The 20,740-nt window shown below is 43.0% G+C and overlaps 1 protein-coding gene across 1 annotated transcript in view; it reads left to right on the top strand.

Annotated features, from left to right (window-relative positions):
• LOC118947901 (unconventional myosin-XV-like) overlaps positions 1–20,740 on the top strand; it is a gene marked incomplete at its 3' end in the record, with an annotated part of 118,221 nt that overhangs the window by 19,100 nt on the left and 78,381 nt on the right. The window contains exons 10-21 of the mRNA XM_036972940.1: positions 546–659; positions 2,588–2,646; positions 3,257–3,380; positions 5,088–5,183; positions 7,635–7,766; positions 7,942–8,067; positions 11,803–11,880; positions 15,944–16,098; positions 17,222–17,267; positions 19,263–19,387; positions 19,920–20,037; positions 20,370–20,545. Coding sequence (XP_036828835.1) covers positions 546–659; positions 2,588–2,646; positions 3,257–3,380; positions 5,088–5,183; positions 7,635–7,766; positions 7,942–8,067; positions 11,803–11,880; positions 15,944–16,098; positions 17,222–17,267; positions 19,263–19,387; positions 19,920–20,037; positions 20,370–20,545 — 1,349 coding nt within the window. The remainder of the gene's footprint in view (positions 1–545; positions 660–2,587; positions 2,647–3,256; positions 3,381–5,087; positions 5,184–7,634; positions 7,767–7,941; positions 8,068–11,802; positions 11,881–15,943; positions 16,099–17,221; positions 17,268–19,262; positions 19,388–19,919; positions 20,038–20,369; positions 20,546–20,740) is intronic.

The following is a 20,740-nucleotide window of genomic DNA, read 5'->3' as shown; positions in this document are numbered from 1 at the left end:
ATATATTTTTAAACAATTCTCATCAATCTACAAACAATACCCCATAATGACAAAGCAAAAACAGTTTTATTCTTTTGTCATTAAATGTGATAATTCTGTATTTTTTTTGCAACTTTTTTGTCTAAAAACCTGTTTTTGCTTTGTCATTATGGGGTATTGTGATGTCATTATGGGGAATTGTGATGTCATTATGGGGTATTGTGATGTCATTATGGGGTATTGTGATGTCATTATGGGGTATTGTGATGTCATTACGGGGTATTGTGTGCAGATTGATGAGAAAAATAAATGATTTAATCCATTTTAGAATAAGGCTGTAACATAACAAAATGTGGAAAAAGTTAAGGGGTCTGAATACTTTCTAAATGCATTATATGTCATAGTCCCCACTGTTAATGTGGTATCACTATAATATGGAATAGCTCTCCTCTAGAGTATTCCACTGTATGGTTGGAGCAGAGGGCTGCCCCTGTGTGTCATTCAGAGGGGTTGGGATGAAGCAGAAGTTGCCTTTGATAAATCAATGTTAATGTGTTGTACTGCAGGCGGATGGCCAGGAGGTGGCGTCTGTGGTCAGTGCTCAGGAGATCAGAGTCGTAGCTGAGCTGCTCCAGATCTCCCCTGAGGGACTCCAGAAGGCCATCACACACAAAGTCACGGTCAGGACACAGCATTTCTACTGAGCTTCTCCACTCCCTGAATACAGTATCTAGTACTCTATCATCTCTACTCCCTGAATACAGTATCTAGTACTCTATCATCTCTACTCTATCATCTCTACTCCCTGAATACAGTATCTGGTACTCTATCATCTCTACTCTATCATCTCTGCTCCCTGAATACAGTATCTAGTACTCTATCATCTCTACTCCCTGAAAACAGTATCTCTCCTCTATCATCTCTCCTCTATCATCTCTACTCTATCATCTCTACTCCCTGAATACAGTATCTAGTACTCTAGTACTCTATCATCTCTCCTCTAGTATCTAATACTCATCTCTACAATGACCTGTTATATACACAATGTGTCTAATGGAGGGTCTGGTACAATGACCTGTATATACACAATGTGTCTAATGGAGGGTCTGGTACAATGACCTGTTATAATGAATGACCTGTTATATACACAATGTGTTTAATGGAGGTAACTAAGGTCAATTGCTGTTGACCTTCAGAGAGGAAGTCGTAAAATAGATTGGTTCCATGATAAACCCTTTAAGGAGAGAGAGAGAGGAAGACATATAGATTGGTTCCATGATAAACCCTTTAAGGAGAGAGAGAGGAAGACATATAGATTGGTTCCATGATAAACCCTTTAAGGAGAGAGAGAGGAAGACATATAGATTGGTTCCATGATAAACCCCTTAAGGAGAGAGAGAGGAAGATGTAAAATAGATTGGTTCCATGATAAACCCTTTAAGGAGAGAGAGAGGAAGACATATAGATTGGTTCCATGATAAACCCTTTAAGGAGAGAGAGAGGAAGATGTAAAATAGATTGGTTCCATGATAAACCCTTTAAGGAGAGAGAGAGGAAGACATATATATTGGTTCCATGATAAACCCTTTAAGGAGAGAGAGAGGAAGATGTAAAATAGATTGGTTCCATGATAAACCCTTTAAGGAGAGAGAGAGGAAGACATATATATTGGTTCCATGATAAACCCTTTAAGGAGAGAGAGAGAGAGAGGAAGACATATAGATTGGTTCCATGATAAACCCTTTAAGGAGAGAGAGAGGAAGACATATAGATTGGTTCCATGATAAACCCTTTAAGGAGAGAGAGAGAGGAAGACATATAGATTGGTACCATGATAAACCCTTTAAGGAGAGAGAGAGAGAGAGGAAGACATATAGATTGGTTCCATGATAAACCCTTTAAGGAGAGAGAGAGGAAGACATATAGATTGGTACCATGATAAACCCTTTAAGGAGAGAGAGAGGAAGACATATAGATTGGTTCCATGATAAACCCTTTAAGGAGAGAGAGAGGAAGACATATAGATTGGTTCCATGATAAACCCTTTAAGGAGAGAGAGAGAGGAAGACATATAGATTGGTACCATGATAAACCCTTTAAGGAGAGAGAGAGGAAGACATATAGATTGGTTCCATGATAAACCCTTTAAGGAGAGAGAGAGAGGAAGACATATAGATTGGTTCCATGATAAACCCTTTAAGGAGAGAGAGAGGAAGACATATAGATTGGTTTCATGATAAACCCTTTAAGGAGAGAGAGAGAGGAAGACATATAGATTGGTTCCATGATAAACCCTTTAAGGAGAGAGAGAGGAAGACATATAGATTGGTTTCATGATAAACCCTTTAAGGAGAGAGAGAGGAAGACATATAGATTGGTTTCATGATAAACCCTTTAAGGAGAGAGAGAGAGGAAGACATATAGATTGGTTCCATGATAAACCCTTTAAGGAGAGAGAGAGAGAGACTCAAGAGGAAATCATTTGACACTGCACATTTAAAGAAGAGCATAACTTTCCTTTGATTGGTTGTGATGAGTTGTGTTCCACCAATCCGAGCTGTGTGTTCTGTTGGTAACTAACTGACCTCTCTGTGTTATGACTCTCCAGGAGACCATGAGGGAGAAGATCTACACCCCTCTGACGGTAGAGAGTGCTGTAGACGCCAGGTAGGAACCACAGATAATACACCCTAACTTCACTACAACTCCCAGCATGCACTCTTCAGCGTGCTGTAGACGCCAGGTAGGAACCACAGATAATACAACCTAACTTCACTACAACTCCCAGCATGCACTCTTCAGCGTGCTGTAGACGCCAGGTAGGAACCACAGATAATACACCCTAACTTCACTACAACTCCCAGCATGCACTCTTCAGCGTGCTGTAGACGCCAGGTAGGAACCACAGATAATACACCCTAACTTCACTACAACTCCCAGCATGCACTCTTGAGCGTGCTGTAGACGCCAGGTAGGAACCACAGATAATACACCCTAACTTCACTACAACTCCCAGCATGCACTCTTGAGCGTGCTGTAGACGCCAGGTAGGAACCACAGATAATACACCCTAACTTCACTACAACTCCCAGCATGCACTCTTGAGCGTGCTGTAGACGCCAGGTAGGAACCACAGATAATACACCCTAACTTCACTACAACTCCCAGCATGCACTCTTCAGCATGCTGTAGACATGCCACTTGTTAATCTGTCTGTCTGTCTGTCTGTCTGTCTGTCTGTCTGTCTGTCTGTCTGTCTGTCTGTCTCCTGCTCCAGAGATGCTGTTGCCAAGATCCTGTACTCTCTGTTGTTCCACTGGCTGACTGAGAGGATTAATGGACAGGTGTATCCTCGACATCACGCTCTGTCAATATCTGTGCTGGATATATATGGCTTTGAGGTACTCCACTTTATCCTTCCCTCCATCTCTCTCTCCCTCCGTCTGTCCCTCCATCTCTCTCCCTCTGTCTGTCCCTCCACCTCTCTCCCTCTCTCTCTCTCTCTCTCCCTCTCTCCCTCTGTCTGTCCCTCCTTCTCTCTCCCTCCGTCCCTCCAACTCTCTTCCTCTGTCTGTCTCTCCCTCTGTCTGTCCATCTATCTCTCTCCCTCTGTCTGTCCCACCATCTCTCTCTCTGTCTGTCCCTCCGTCTTTCCTCTCTGTCTCCTCCAGGACCTTCAACATCTCTGTCATTATTCTGTCAGTTAGCTGTATCTCTGTCTCCTCCAGTACCTTCAACATCTCTGTCATTATTCTGTCAGTTAGCTGTATCTAACCCAGTATCTCTGTCTTCTCCAGGACCTTCAACATCTCTGTCATTATTCTGTCAGTTAGCTGTATCTAACCCAGTATCTCTGTCTCCTCCAGGACCTTCAACATCTCTGTCATTATTCTGTCAGTTAGCTGTATCTAACCCAGTATCTCTGTCTCCTCCAGGACCTTCAACATCTCTGTCATTATTCTGTCAGTTAGCTGTATCTAACCCAGTATCTCTGTCTCCTCCAGGACCTTCAACATCTCTGTCATTATTCTGTCAGTTAGCTGTATCTAACCCAGTATCTCTGTCTCCTCCAGGACCTTCAACATCTCTGTCATTATTATGTCAGTTAGCTGTATCTAACCCAGTATCTCTGTCTCCTCCAGGACCTTCAACATCTCTGTCATTATTCTGTCAGTTAGCTGTATCTAACCCAGTATCTCTGTCTCCTCCAGGACCTTCAACATCTCTGTCATTATTCTGTCAGTTAGCTGTATCTAACCCAGTATCTCTGTCTCCTCCAGGACCTTCAACATCTCTGTCATTATTCTGTCAGTTAGCTGTATCTAACCCAGTATCTCTGTCTCCTCCAGGACCTTCAACATCTCTGTCATTATTCTGTCAGTTAGCTGTATCTAACCCAGTATCTCTGTCTCCTCCAGGACCTTCAACATCTCTGTCATTATTCTGTCAGTTAGCTGTATCTCTGTCTCCTCCAGGACCTTCAACATCTCTGTCAGTTAGCTGTATCTAACCCAGTATCTCTGTCTCCTCCAGGACCTTCAACATCTCTGTCATTATTCTGTCAGTTAGCTGTATCTAACCCAGTATCTCTGTCTCCTCCAGGACCTTCAACATCTCTGTCATTATTCTGTCAGTTAGCTGTATCTAACCCAGTATCTCTGTCTCCTCCAGGACCTTCAACATCTCTGTCATTATTCTGTCAGTTAGCTGTATCTCTGTCTCCTCCAGGACCTTCAACATCTCTGTCAGTTAGCTGTATCTAACCCAGTATCTCTGTCTCCTCCAGGACCTTCAACATCTCTGTCATTATTCTGTCAGTTAGCTGTATCTAACCCAGTATCTCTGTCTCCTCCAGGACCTTCAACATCTCTGTCATTATTCTGTCAGTTAGCTGTATCTAACCCAGTATCTCTGTCTCCTCCAGGACCTTCAACATCTCTGTCATTATTCTGTCAGTTAGCTGTATCTAACCCAGTATCTCTGTCTCCTCCAGGACCTTCAACATCTCTGTCATTATTCTGTCAGTTAGCTGTATCTCTGTCTCCTCCAGGACCTTCAACATCTCTGTCAGTTAGCTGTATCTAACCCCGTATCTCTGTCTCCTCCAGGACCTGTCCTTCAACAGCTTTGAGCAGCTGTGTATTAACTATGCTAATGAGTACCTGCAGTTCTTCTTCAATAGGATCGTCTTCAGACAGGAGCAGGTGAGAGTTATTATGTGTTATTATGCGTTATGAAGCCTGTATGAAGCCTATTTGTCATCTGCCTGTCAGGAGAAGTACAGCAGGGAGCAGATCCTCTGGCAGGATGTCCTGTTATAATTGTTAGGATGCAAAAATTTTGCACGCCCAATTTTTCAGTTTTTGATTTGTTAAAAAAGTTTTAAATATCCAATAAATGTCGTTCCACTTCATGATTGTGTCCCACTTGTTGTTGATTCTTCACAAAAAAATACAGTTTTATATCTTTATGTTTGAAGCCTGAAATGTGGCAAAAGGTCGCAAAGTTCAAGGGGGCCGAATACTTTCGCAAGGCACTGCAGGTGTTCCTTTTGTCCAGGTGGGAAAGGGCAGTGTGGAGTGCAAAAGAGATTGCATCATCTGTTGAGCTGTTGAGGCGGTATGCAAATTGGAGTGGGTCTAGGATAATGGTGTTGATGTGAGCCATGACCATCCTTTCAAAGCACTTCATGGCTACAGATGTGAGTGCTACGGGTCGGCAGTCATTTAGGCAGGTCACCTTGATGTTCATGGGCACAGGGACTATGGTGGTCTGCTTAAAACATGTTGGTATTACAGACTCGGACAGGGAGAGGTTGAAAATGTCAGTGAAGACACGTGCCAGTTGGTCAGCGCATGCTCTGAGTACACGTCCTGGTAATCCATCTAGCCCTGCGGCCTTGTGAATGTTGACCTGTTTAAAGGTCTTACTCATATCGGCTATGGAGAGCGTGATCACACAGTCTTCAGTAACAGCTGGTGCTCTCGTGCCTGTTTCAGTGTTATTTGCCTTGAAGCGAGCATGGAAGTGGTTTAGCTCGTCTGGTAGGCTCGTGTCACTGAGCAGCTCTCGGCTGTGCTTCCCTTTGTAGTCTGTAATAGTTTACAAGTCCTGCCACATCCGATGAGCGTCAGAGCCGATTCAATCTTAGTCCTGTATTAACGCTTTGCCTGTTTGATGGTTCGTCGCAGGGCATAGCAGGATTTCTTATAAGCTTCCGGGTTAGAGTCCCGCTCCTTGAAAGTGGCAGCTCTAGCCTTTAGCTCAGTGCAGATGTTGCCTGTAATCCATGGCTTCTGGTTGGGGTATGTACGCCCGGTCACTGTGAGGACGATGTCATCGATGCACTGATGAAGCCAATGACTGGTGTTGTGTACTCCTCAATGCCATCGGAAGAATGCCGGAACATATTCCAGTCTGTGCTGCAAAACAGTCCTGTAGTTTAGCATCTGCTTCATCTGACCACTTTTTTATTGATCTAGTCACTGGTGCTTCCTGCTTTAATTTTTGCTTGTAAGCAGGAATCAGGAGGATAGCGTTATGGTCAGATTTGCCAAATGGAGGGAGAGGGAGAGGTTTATATGCGTCTCTGTGTGTGGAGTAAAGGTGGTCTAGAATTTCCCCCCTCTGGTTGAACATTTAACATGCTGGTAGAAATGAGGTAAAACTGATTTAAGTTTCCCTGCATTAAAGTCCCCGGGCACTAGGAGCGCCGCCTCTGGATGAGTATTTTCCTGTTTGCTTATGGCGGAATACAGCTCATTGAGTGAGGCCTTATTGCCAGCATCAGACTGTGGTGGTATGTAGACAGCTATGAAAAATACAGAGGAAAACTCTCTAGGTAGATAGTGTGGTTCTACAGCTTATCATGAGATACTGTACCTCAGGCGAGCAAAACTTCCTTAGATATCCAAAATCTCGCCTGAGGTAGAGTATTATAAGAGGGCAGGAGACTGACATGTCTTATATCAGATACTCATTGAAGAGGCAGAGTTATAAGAGGACAGGAGACTGACATGTCTTATATAAGAGGCAGGGTTATAAGAGGACAGGAGACTGACATGTCTTATATAAGAGGCAGGGTTATAAGAGGACAGGAGACTGACATGTCTTATATAAGAGGCAGGGTTATAAGAGGGCAGGAGACTGACATGTCTTATATCAGATACTCATTGAAGAGGCAGGGTTATAAGAGGACAGGAGACTGACATGTCTTCTATAAGAGGCAGGGTTATAAGAGGACAGGAGACTGACATGTCTTATATAAGAGGCAGGGTTATAAGAGGACAGGAGACTGACATGTCTTATATAAGAGCCAGGATTATAAGAGGACAGGACACTGACATGTCTTATATAAGAGGCAGGGTTATAAGAGGACAGGAGACTGACATGTCTTATATAAGAGGCAGGGTTATAAGAGGACAGGACACTGACATGTCTTATATAAGAGGCAGGGTTATAAGAGGACAGGAGACTGACATGTCTTATATAAGAGGCAGGGTTATAAGAGGACAGGACACTGACATGTCTTATATCAGATACTCATTGAAGAGCCAGGGTTATAAGAGGACAGAAGGGAGCAGATCCCCTGGCAGTATGTCCTGTTCCAAAGTGTTATAATGCGTAATGAAGCCTGTATGTCATGTGTCTGTCAGGAGGAGTACAACAGGGAGCAGATCCCGTGGCAGGACATCCCGTTCAGCGACAACCAGTCCTGCATCGACCTCATCTCCTCTAAGCCCCATGGGATACTGAAGATCCTGGATGACCAGAGCTGCTTTCCCCAGGTACACACACACACACACACACACACACACACACACACACACACACACACACACACACACACACACACACACACACACACACACACACACACACACACACACACACACACACACACACACACACACACTTGACTGTGCTCAGTCATTGGTTGATGCTCTGTTTCTCTGTTGCTAGGCGACAGACCACACCTTCCTCCAGAAGTGTCATTATCACCATGGTAACAACAAGATCTACCTGAAGCCAAAGATGCCCCTCCCAGAATTCACCATCAAACACTTCGCTGGCCCGGTCACCTACCAGGTACATACACACACACATACCTGCCAGGTACACACACACACACACACATCTGACAAGTACACACACACACATGCCAGGTACACACACACTCCTGCCAGGTACACACACACACATCTGACAGGTACACACACACACATCTGACAGGTGCACACACACATCTGCCAGGTACACACACACACACACACCTGCCAGGTTACACACACCTATAGTTGTGGGTAGTGTGTATGTAGTGAATCCCAATGAGACCCAACAGGATGAGAGCAGAATCAGCTTCCCCAACGCAGCTCGTTGGTTGGATGATGTTCCCATTTATTGTGAATATTAAAAGATCCATAAAAAACTCAAATGAAAAGCTTTTGGTGAACTAACACTCCTCCTTACTAGCATGGTGAACTAACACTCCTCCTTACCAGCATGGTGAACTAACACTCCTCCTTACCAGCATGGTGAACTAACACTCCTCCTTACTAGCATGGTGAACTAACACTCCTCCTTACCAGCATGGTGAACTAACACTCCTCCTTACTAGCATGGTGAACTAACACTCCTCCTTACCAGCATGGTGAACTAACACTCCTCCTTACTAGCATGGTGAACTAACACTCCTCCTTACTAGCATGGTGAACTAACACTCCTCCTTACTAGCATGGTGAACTAACACTCCTCCTTACTAGCATGGTGAACTAACACTCCTCCTTACTAGCATGGTGAACTAACACTCCTCCTTACCAGCATGGTGAACTAACACTCCTCCTTACTAGCATGGTGAACTAACACTCCTCCTTACTAGCATGGTGAACTAACACTCCTCCTTACTAGCATGGTGAACTAACACTCCTCCTTACTAGCATGGTGAACTAACACTCCTCCTTACCAGCATGGTGAACTAACACTCCTCCTTACTAGCATGGTGAACTAACACTCCTCCTTACTAGCATGGTGAACTAACACTCCTCCTTACTAGCATGGTGAACTAACACTCCTCATTACTAGCATGGTGAACTAACACTCCTCCTTACTAGCATGGTGAACTAACACTCCTCCTTACTAGCATTGTGAACTAACACTCCTCCTTACTAGCATGGTGAACTAACACTCCTCCTTACCAGCATGGTGAACTAACACTGCTCCTTACTAGCATGGTGAACTAACACTCCTCCTTACCAGCATGGTGAACTAACACTCCTCCTTACTAGCATGGTGAACTAACACTCCTCCTTACTAGCATGGTGAACTAACACTCCTCCTTACTAGCATGGTGAACTAACACTCCTCCTTACTAGCATGGTGAACTAACACTCCTCCTTACTAGCATGGTGAACTAACACTCCTCCCTACTAGCATGGTGAACTAACACTCCTCCTTACTAGCATGGTGAACTAACACTCCTCCTTACTAGCATGGTGAACTAACACTCCTCCTTACTAGCATGGTGAACTAACACTCCTCCTTACTAGCATGGTGAACTAACACTCCTCCTTACTAGCATGGTGAACTGACACTCCTCCTTACTAGCATGGTGAACTAACACTCCTCCTTACTGGCATGATGAACTAACACTCCTCCTTACTGGCATGATGAACTAACACTCCTCCTTACTGGCATGGTGAACTAACACTCCTCCTTACTAGCATGGTGAACTAACACTCCTCCTTACTGGCATGATGAACTAACACTCCTCCTTACTGGCATGATGAACTAACACTCCTCCTTACTGGCATGGTGAACTAACACTCCTCCTTACTAGCGTGGTGAACTAACACTCCTCCTTACTAGCATGGTGAACTAACACTCCTCCTTACTAGCATGGTGAACTAACACTCCTCCTTACTAGCATGGTGAACTAACACTCCTCCTTACTAGCATGGTGAACTAACACTCCTCCTTACTAGCATGGTGAACTAACACTCCTCCTTACTAGCATGGTGAACTAACACTCCTCCTTACTAGCATGGTGAACTAACACTCCTCCTTACTGGCATGGTGAACTAACACCCCTCCTTACTAGCATGGTGAACTAACACTCCTCCTTACTAGCATGGTGAACTAACACTCCTCCTTACTAGCATGGTGAACTAACACTCCTCCTTACTAGCACTGACTCTGATGATAGCTACTTTATTGATGAAAAATGGACTGACTATGACTGTGATACTGTATATGGTTGTCCCACCAAGCTATCTTCAGAGGAATGCACTAACTAAGCCTCTGGATAAGAACGTCTGTTAAATGACTAACATGTTAAATGACTAACATGTTTTATTAATTAATGAATTATTGTTTTAACATATAGTATATAAACACCCCATATTACACAACACAGTAAATGAGACAGACCAAAACATCCCATATTACCCAACACAGTAAATGAGACAGATCAAAACATCCCATATTACCCAACACAGTAAATGAGACAGACCAAAACATCCCATATTACCCAACACAGTAAATGAGACAGACCAAAACATCCCATATTACCCAACACAGTAAATGAGACAGATCAAAACATCCCATATTACCCAACACAGTAAATGAGACAGACCAAAACAACCCATATTACCCAACACAGTAAATGAGACAGACCAAAACATCCCATATTACCCAACACAGTAAATGAGACAGACCAAAACATCCCATATTACCCAACACAGTAAATGAGACAGACCAAAACATCCCATATTACCCAACACAGTAAATGAGACAGCCCAAAACAACCCATATTACCCAACACAGTAAATGAGACAGACCAAAACATCCCATATTACCCAACACAGTAAATGAGACAGACCAAAACATCCCATATTACCCAACACAGTAAATGAGACAGACCAAAACATCCCGTATTACCCAACACAGTAAATGAGACAGACCAAAACATCCCATATTACCCAACACAGTAAATGAGACAGACCAAAACAACCCGTATTACCCAACACAGTAAATGAGACAGACCAAAACATCCCGTATTACCCAACACAGTAAATGAGACAGACCAAAACATCCCATATTACCCAACACAGTAAATGAGACAGACCAAAACATCCCATATTACCCAACACAGTAAATGAGACAGACCAAAACAGATCCGACAGTCGATGGCTTTACAATATGGTTTCTTCCTGCTCTATACCTTCTGTCATCTCTCTGTAGGTTCACAAGTTTCTGGATAAGAACGTCTGTTAAATGACTAACATGTTAAATGACTAACATGTTTTATTAATTAATGAATTATTGTTTTAACATATAGTATATAAACACCCCATATTACACAACACAGTAAATGAGACAGACCAAAACATCCCATATTACACAACACAGTAAATGAGACAGACCAAAACATCCCATATTACCCAACACAGTAAATGAGACAGACCAAAACATCCCATATTACCCAACACAGTAAATGAGACAGACCAAAACATCCCGTATTACCCAACACAGTAAATGAGACAGACCAAAACATCCCATTTTACCCAACACAGTAAATGAGACAGACCAAAACATCCCATATTACCCAACACAGTAAATGAGACAGACCAAAACATCCCATATTACCCAACACAGTAAATGAGACAGACCAAAACATCCCATATTACCCAACACAGTAAATGAGACAGACCAAAACATCCCATATTACCCAACACAGTGAATGAGACAGACCAAAACAGATCCGACAGTCGATGGCTTTACAATATGGTTTCTTCCTGCTCTATACCTTCTGTCATCTCTCTGTAGGTTCACAAGTTTCTGGATAAGAACTACGACCAGGTTGGACAGCAGGTTCTCCATCTGTTCAGCCACAGCAAGAACAAGGTAGGAGGAGTTAGGGGTTAGAGGTTAGGGGTTAGAACTAGGACCAGGTTGGACAGCAGGTTCTCCATCTGTTCAGCCACAGCAAGAACAAGGTAGGAGGGGTTAGAGGTTAAGGGTTAGAGGTTAGGGTTTAGGGATTAGAGGTTAGGGGTTAGAGGTTAGGGGTTAGAACTAGGACCAGGTTGGACAGCAGGTTCTCCATCTGTTCAGCCACAGCAAGAACAAGGTAGGAGGGGTTAGGGGTTAGGAGTTAGAGGTTAGGGGTTAGAACTACGACCAGGTTGGACAGCAGGTTCTCGATCTGTTCAGCCACAGCAAGAACAAGGTAGGAGGGGTTAGGGGTTAGAGGTTAGGGGTTAGAACTAGGACCAGGTTGGACAGCAGGTTCTCGATCTGTTCAGCCACAGCAAGAACAAGGTAGGAGGGGTTAGAGGTTAAGGGTTAGAGGTTAAGGGTTAGAGGTTAGGGTTTAGGGATTAGAGGTTAGGGGTTAGAGGTTAGGGGTTAGAACTAGGACCAGGTTGGACAGCAGGTTCTCGATCTGTTCAGCCACATCAAGAACAAGGTAGGAGGGGTTAGAGGTTAGGGGTTAGGGGTTAGAACTAGTCATGTGATGGTGTTATTAAACTAAACCAGACAATAGTTGATCTATTTACCTAGTCATAAATCATTTGGGCTGCAGGTGGTAATGCTTATTGCTAACAGCACATCTGATAATACAGACCATAGGCTAGATGCATGGTACAATGTATTTGTAATAAAAACATGATTTCTACCAACATGTTACCTGGCACCTTCCTGGAGGGGGTTTATTTTCTTTCATTCTGGAGGAGAATTTCCTTTTAAAAAGTCACCAGAACTGAGCTTCCTGCCACATACAGTGGAGTCATTAAAACCTTTTTTTTTCAACCACTCCACACATTTCTTGTCAACAAACTATAGTTTTGGCAAGTCTACTTTGTACAGGACACAAGTCATTTTTCCAACAATTGTTTAAAGACAGAGGTTATTTCACTTATAATTCACTCTATCGTAATTCCAGTGGGTCAGAAGTTTACATACACTTTAGAAGCTTCTGATAGGCTAATTGACATCATTTGAGTCAATTGGAGGTGTACCTGTGGATGTATTTCAAGGCCTACCTTCAAACTGAGTGCCTCTTTGCTTGACATCATGGGAAAATCAAAAGAAATCAGCCAAGACCTTCACAAGTCTGTAGTTTGTAGACCTTCACAAGTCTGGTTCATCATTGGGAGCAATTTCCAAACGCCTGAATGTACCACGTTCATCTGTACAAACAATAGTACGCAAGTATAAACACCGTCATACCGTCATACCGCTCAGGAAGGAGATGCGTTCTGTCTCCTAAAGATGAATGTACTTTGGTGTGAAAAGTGCAAATCAATCCCAGAACAACAGCAAAGGACCTTGTGAAGATGCTGGAGGAAACAGGTACAAAAGTATCTATATCGACAGTAAAACGAGCCCTATATCGACATAACCTGAAAGGCCACTCAGCAAGGAAGAAGCCACTGCTCCAAAACCGCCATAAAAAAGCCAGACTACGGTTTGCAACTGCACATGGGGACAAAGATCGTACGTTTTGGAGAAATGTCCTCTGGTCTGATGAAACAAAAATAGAACTGTTTGGCCAAAATGACCATCGTTATGTTTGGAGGAAAATGGGGGAGGCTTGCAAGCCGAGGAACACCATCCCAACCGTGAAGCACGGGGGTGGCAGCATCATGTTGTGGGGGTGCTTTGCTGCAGGAGGGACTGGTACACTTCACAAAATAGTTGGCATCATGAGGAGGGGAAATTATGTGGATATATTGAAGCAATATCTCAAGACATCAGTCAGGAAGTTAAAGCTTGGTCGCAAATGTGTCTTCCAGATGGACAATGACCCCATGCATACTTCCAAAGTTGTGGCAAAATGGCTTAAGGACAACAAATTCAAGTTATTGGAATGGCCATCACAAAGCACTGACCTCAATCCCATAGAAAATGTGTGGGCAGAACTGAAAAGGCATGTGTGAGCAAGGAGGCCTACAAACCTGACTCAGTTACACCTGCTCTGTCAGGAGGAATGGGCCAAAATTCACCCAACTTATTGTGGGAAGCTTGTGGAAGGCTACCTGAAATGTTTGACCCAAATAAAACAATTTAAAGGCAATGCTACCAAATACGAATTGAGTGAATGTAAACTTCTGACCCACTGTGAATGTAATGAAATAAATAAAATATGAAATAAATCATTCTCTCTACTATTATTCTGACATTTCACATTCTTAAAATCAAGTGGTGATCCTAACTGACCTAAGACAGTGAATGTTTACTAGGATTACATTTCTGGAATTGTGAAAAACTGATTTTAAATGTATTTGGCTAAGGTGTATGTAAACTTTCGAAGCGTAAAAATGATCAGGGGGAGGACCCCTGACCCCCTCAGCAAGGAGACTTGAATTGTTCAATCTCACAGTTTAATACATGTACAAAACGAACCTATTTCCCTAAAAGCATGATGGTCATGACTTTCTTACATGAAAGGGAAGGTTAACTTGGCCCCAGACAATCCATCTGAGATCAGCTATGGGATTTTTTTAATGCTTTATCCCTGTCTCCAGATCAGTCAAGGAATTATACTAATGAGCAAACATTCCGTAACTGCAGGTGGCAGTAAATCACTAATCTTGTCTTCATACCTGTTCAGACAACACCCTACAGGGATAGGTAATTCACTAACCTGGTCTCTATACCTGTTCAGACTACACCTTCCAGGGGGCAGTAAATCACTAGCCTGGTCTCTATACCTGTTCAGACTACACCCTCCAGGGGGCAGTAAATCACTAGCCTGGTCTTTATACCTGTTCAGACTACACCCTCCAGGGGGCAGTAAATCACTAGCCTGGTCTTTATACCTGTTCAGACTACACCCTCCAGGGGGCAGTAAATCACTAGCCTGGTCTCTATACCTGTTCAGACTACACCCTCCAGGGGGCAGTAAATCACTAGCCTGGTCTTTATACCTGTTCAGACTACACCCTCCAGGGGGCAGTAAATCACTAGCCTGGTCTTTATACCTGTTCAGACTACACCCTCCAGGGGGCAGTAAATCACTAGCCTGGTCTTTATACCTGTTCAGACTACACCCTCCAGGGGGCAGTAAATCACTAGCCTGGTCTCTATACCTGTTCAGACTACACCCTCCAGGGGGCAGTAAATCACTAGCCTGGTCTTTATACCTGTTCAGACTACACCCTCCAGGGGGCAGTAAATCACTAGCCTGGTCTTTATACCTGTTCAGACTACACCCTCCAGGGGGCAGTAAATCACTAGCCTGGTCTCTATACCTGTTCAGACTACACCCTCCAGGGGGCAGTAAATCACTAGCCTGGTCTCTATACCTGTTCAGACTACACCCTCCAGGGGGCAGTAAATCACTAGCCTGGTCTCTATACCTGTTCAGACTACACCCTCCAGGGGGCAGTAAATCACTAGCCTGGTCTTTATACCTGTTCAGACTACACCCTCCAGGGGGCAGTAAATCACTAGCCTGGTCTTTATACCTGTTCAGACTACACCCTCCAGGGGGCAGTAAATCACTAGCCTGGTCTTTATACCTGTTCAGACTACACCCTCCAGGGGGCAGTAAATCACTAGCCTGGTCTCTATACCTGTTCAGACTACACCCTCCAGGGGGCAGTAAATCACTAGCCTGGTCTCTATACCTGTTCAGACTACACCCTCCAGGGGGCAGTAAATCACTAGCCTGGTCTTTATACCTGTTCAGACTACACCCTCCAGGGGGCAGTAAATCACTAGCCTGGTCTTTATACCTGTTCAGACTACACCCTCCAGGGGGCAGTAAATCACTAGCCTGGTCTTTATACCTGTTCAGACTACACCCTCCAAACAACTCATAGTAGTAGTAGAAGAAGAAGAAAATGGACTACTCCTAAATGGAGATGGCCTCAATGGTGCTGCCCATGCTCTCACAGATGTCAAAATGGGGCAGATACAATGATGCAATGTCTATCTAAGTCTATGGTGTGTTCCCCAGATGGTGGCCAACCTCTTCCTTGTTCACGCGGAGGTTGTAGGTCAGCATAGAGGTCATGTGAGGAAGAGCAGCACGGTGACCCGGAGACACCAGCCCCCCACCGTCTCCACCAAGTTCACCCTGTCACTTCTGGAACTGGTAGACAAGATGGAGAGGTGTTATTATTATCATTAATATTAAAGGGAGGAGAGGTGTTAATAATATTAATATTAAAGAGAGGAGAGATATTAATATTAAAGAGAGGAGAAATGTTATTATTATTATTATTATTATTAAAGGGAGGAGAGGTGTTATTATTAATATTATTAATATTAAAGGGAGGAGAGATGTTATTAATATTAATATTAAAGAGAGGAGAGATGTTAATATTAATATTAAAGAGAGGAGAAATGTTATTATTATTATTATTATTATTAAAGGGATGAGATGTGTTATTATTGTTAATAATATTAAAGGGAGGAGAGGTGTTATTAATATTAAAGAGAGGAGAGATGTTAATATTAATATTAAAGAGAGGAGAGATGTTATTATTATTATTATTATTATTATTATTAAAAGGATGAGATGTGTTATTATTATTAATATTATTAAAGGGAGGAGAGGTGTTATTATTAATATTATTAAAGGGAGGAGAGGTGTTATTATTATTATTATTAAAGGGAGGAGAGGTGTTATTATTAATATTATTAAAGGGAGGAGAGGTGTTATTATTATTATTATTAAAAGGATGAGATGTGTTATTATTATTAATATTATTAAAGGGAGGAGAGGTGTTATTATTATTATTATTATTATTAAAGGGAGGAAAGGTGTTATTATTATTATTAATATTAAAGGGATGAGGAGTGGTGTTATTATTATTAATATTAAAGGGAGGAGGAGAGGTGTTATTATTAATATTATTAAAGGGCCTAGAGGTGTTATTATTATTATTAATATTAAAGCGATGAGGAGAGGTGTTATTATTAATATTATTATTATTATGAATATTAAAGGGATGAGGAGAGGTGTTATTATTATTATTAAGATTAAAGGGATGAGGAGAGGTGTTATTATTATTATGAATATTAAAGGGATGAGGAGAGGTGTTATTATTATTATTAATATTAAAGGGATGAGGAGAGGTGTTATTATTATTATGAATATTAAAGGGATGAGGAGAGGTGTTATTATTAATATTATTATTATTATGAAAGGGATGAGGAGAGGTGAGACAAGATGAGAGGTAAATGAAGAGGTAGAGTTATTGTTACTGAATCTTTCTCTTTCTCTTGACAGGTGCAACCCATCGTTTATACGCTGCATAAAGCCAAACAGACAGAAGGTTGGTCTCCACATCACAGTTTAACAGTGGTCTCCACATCACAGTTTAACAGTGGTATTGTTGGTACGCTGCATAAAGCCAAACAGACAGAAGGTATGTCTCCACATCACAGTTTAACAGTGGTCTCCACATCACAGTTTAACAGTGGTATTGTTGGTACGCTGCATAAAGCCAAACAGACAGAAGGTTGGTCTCCACATCACAGTTTAACAGTGGTCTCCACATCACAGTTTAACAGTGGTATTGTTGGTACGCTGCATAAAGCCAAACAGACAGAAGGTAGGTCTCCACATCGCATTTTAACAGTTGTATTGTTGGTACGCTGCATTAAGACAGACAGTCAGAAGGTAGGTCTCCACATCACAGTTTAACAGTGGTATTGTTGGTACGCTGCATAAAGCCAAACAGACAGAAGGTAGGTCTCCACATCACAGTTTAACAGTGGTATTGTTGGTACGCTGCATTAAGACAGACAGTCAGAAGGTAGGCCTCCACATCACAGTGTGAAAGAGTTTAATTTTGGGACTGGGGGGCAGTATTGAGAAGCTGGGATGAATAAGGTGCCCAGAGTAAACTGCCTGCTACTCAGGCCCAGTTGCTAATATATGCATATTATTAGTATGTTTGGATAGAAAACACTCTGAAATTTCTAAAACTGTTTGAATGATGTCTGTGAGTATAACAGAACTCATATGACAGGCGAAAACCTGAGAAAAAATCCAACCAGGAAGTGGGAAATCTGAGGTTTGTAGTTTTTCAAATCACTGCCTATCGAATATACAGTGTCTATGGGGTCATATTGCACTACCTAAGGCTTCCACTAGATGTCAACAGTCTTTAGAACTTTATTTGATGCATTTACTGTGATGGAGGAGAGAATGAGTGCTGTTTGAGCCAGAGGTCTGCCAGAGTGCCATGAGCTGATCACACGCACTCACGTGAGAGTTAGCTGCGTTCCATCTCATTTCTACAGACAAAGGAATTCTCCGGTTGGAACATTATTGAAGATTTATGGATTTTTGGATTCTATACTTCGTTTGACATGTTACTACGAACTGTAGTATGACTTTTCGTCTGAGCTTTCTCCTGGACTTGCCCGTGCGTCGTGAGTTTGGATTGTGTACTAAACGCGCAAACAAAAAGGAGGTATTTGGACATAAATGATGGACTTCATCGAACAAATCAAAACATTTATTGTGGAACTGGGATTCCTGGGAGTGCATTCTGATGAAGATCATCAAAGGTAAGTGAATATTTATAATGCTATTTCTGACTTCTGTTGACTCCACAACATGGCGGATATCTGTATGGCTTGTTTTGTTGTCTGAGCTCTGTACTCAGATTATTGCATGGTGTGCTTTTTCTGTAAAGTTTTTTTTAAATCTGACAGCGGTTGCATTAAGGAGAAGTTTATCTAAAGTTCCATGCATAACACTTGTATCTTTTATCAATGTTTATTATGAGCATTTCTGTAAATTGATGTGGCTCTCTGCAAAATCACCGGATGTTTTGGAACTACTGAACATAATGCGCCAATGTAAACTGACATTTTCGGATATAAATATGAACTTTATCAAACAAAACATACATGTAACATGAAGTCCTATGAGTGTCATCTGATGAAGATCATCAAAGGTTAGTGATTCATTTTTTTTTGCTTTTTGTGACTCCTCTCTTTGACTGGAAAAATGGCTGTGTTTATCTGTGACTAGGTGCTGACCTAACATAATCGTTTGGTGTGCTTTCATCGTAAAGCCTTTTTGAAATCGGACACTGTGGCTGGATTTACAATAAGTTTATCTTTAAAATGGTGTAAAATACTTGTATATTTGAGAAATTTTAAGTATGGGATTTCTGTTGTTTTGAATTTGGCGCCCTGCACTTTCACTGGCTGTTGGCGAGGAGGGACGCTACCGTCCCACATATCCCAGAGAGGTTTTAACAGTGATATTGTTGGTATTGCCATGATATGTGTGTGTTTGCTTGTATGTGTAGGAGCCAGGTGTGTTTGAGACGGAGCTGGTCGGCAGTCAGCTGAGGTATTCTGGTATCTTGGAGACCATCAGGATCCGGAGAGAGGGTTACCCTGTTAGACTGGCCTTCAACATCTTCCTGTTCAGGTAAAACACCCTGTTAGACTGGCCTTCAACTTCTTCCTGTTGAGGTAGCACACCCTGTTAGACTGGCCTTCAACTTCTTCCTGTTGAGGTAACACACCCAGTTAGACTGGCCTTCAACATCTTCCTGTTTAGGTAACACACCCTGTTAGACTGGCCTTCAACTTCTTCCTGTTGAGGTAACACACCCTGTTAGACTGGCCTTCAACATCTTCCTGTTGAGGTTACACACCCTGTTAGACTGGCCTTCAACATCTTCCTGTTGAGGTAACACACCCAGTTAGACTGGCCTTCAACGTCTTCCTGTTTAGGTAACGCACCCTGTTAGACTGGCCTTCATCATCTTCCTGTTGAGGTAACACACCCTGTTAGACTGGCCTTCAACATCTTCCTGTTGAGGTAACGCACCCTGTTAGACTGGCCTTCAACGTCTTCCTGTTGAGGTAACACACACACCCTCTAACCCTGCCCCTATCTCAGGTATCAGTCCCTGGTGGGGACAGCCTCCTCTAACCTGTGTGTTTGTGTGTGTCAGGTACAAGTCTCTGGTGGGTGTGAAGCAGCCTCCAGCTCCTGATGGGGAGAACTGTGTCATCATGCTCAGCAAACTGGTTCCCCTCCGACCCGGGGCCTACCAAGTAGGAGTGACTAAGGTATTCATCTATACCTAACCCCTAACCCTCCTACCCGGGGCCTACCAAGTAGGAGTGACTAAGGTAACCATCTATACCTAACCGCTAACCCTCCTACCCGGGGCCTACCAAGTAGTTGTTACTAAGGTAACCATCTACACCTAACCCCTAACCCTCCTACCCAGGGCCTACCAAGTAGTAGCTACTAAGTTGAGCATGTTAATTCAGGATGTGTTGTGTGGGTGAGAGACCAGAACCTCTTCACCTGGCTTCCTGTTCAATACTTTCAGTGACAATGTAAACTACAGTCCAACGGTGATGTCTGGTTGTTCTCTCTGTGTGTGTTGTTCCAGCTGTTTCTGAAGGAGGACGTGTACCAGTTGTTGGAGTCTAAGAGAGAGCGTGTCCGTCAGGTGGCGGCCCTCACCCTGCAGAGATACACACGCATGTTCTTTGTCAGGAAACGATACAAGGAGTTCAGAACCAAGATCATCAGACTACAGGCCTACTGTAGAGGCTTCCTCACCAGGTACTGACCCTAACCTCTGACCCCTGACCTCTTACCCTGATCCCTGGGAAGGGAACCTACAACCACCCTCGCTACAGTTACCAGACAGGGTAAAGAACACACAACCACCCTCACTACAGTTACCAGACAGAGTAAAGAACCCACAACCACCCTCACTACAGTTACCAGACAGGGTATAGAACCCACAACCACCCT

The sequence above is a fragment of the Oncorhynchus mykiss genome, unplaced genomic scaffold, assembly GCF_013265735.2.
Source record: "Oncorhynchus mykiss isolate Arlee unplaced genomic scaffold, USDA_OmykA_1.1 un_scaffold_213, whole genome shotgun sequence".
Lineage (NCBI taxonomy): Eukaryota > Metazoa > Chordata > Actinopteri > Salmoniformes > Salmonidae > Oncorhynchus > Oncorhynchus mykiss.
The sequence above is the reverse complement of the archived record's forward strand: the minus strand, read 5'-3'. Positions and strand labels throughout refer to the sequence as shown.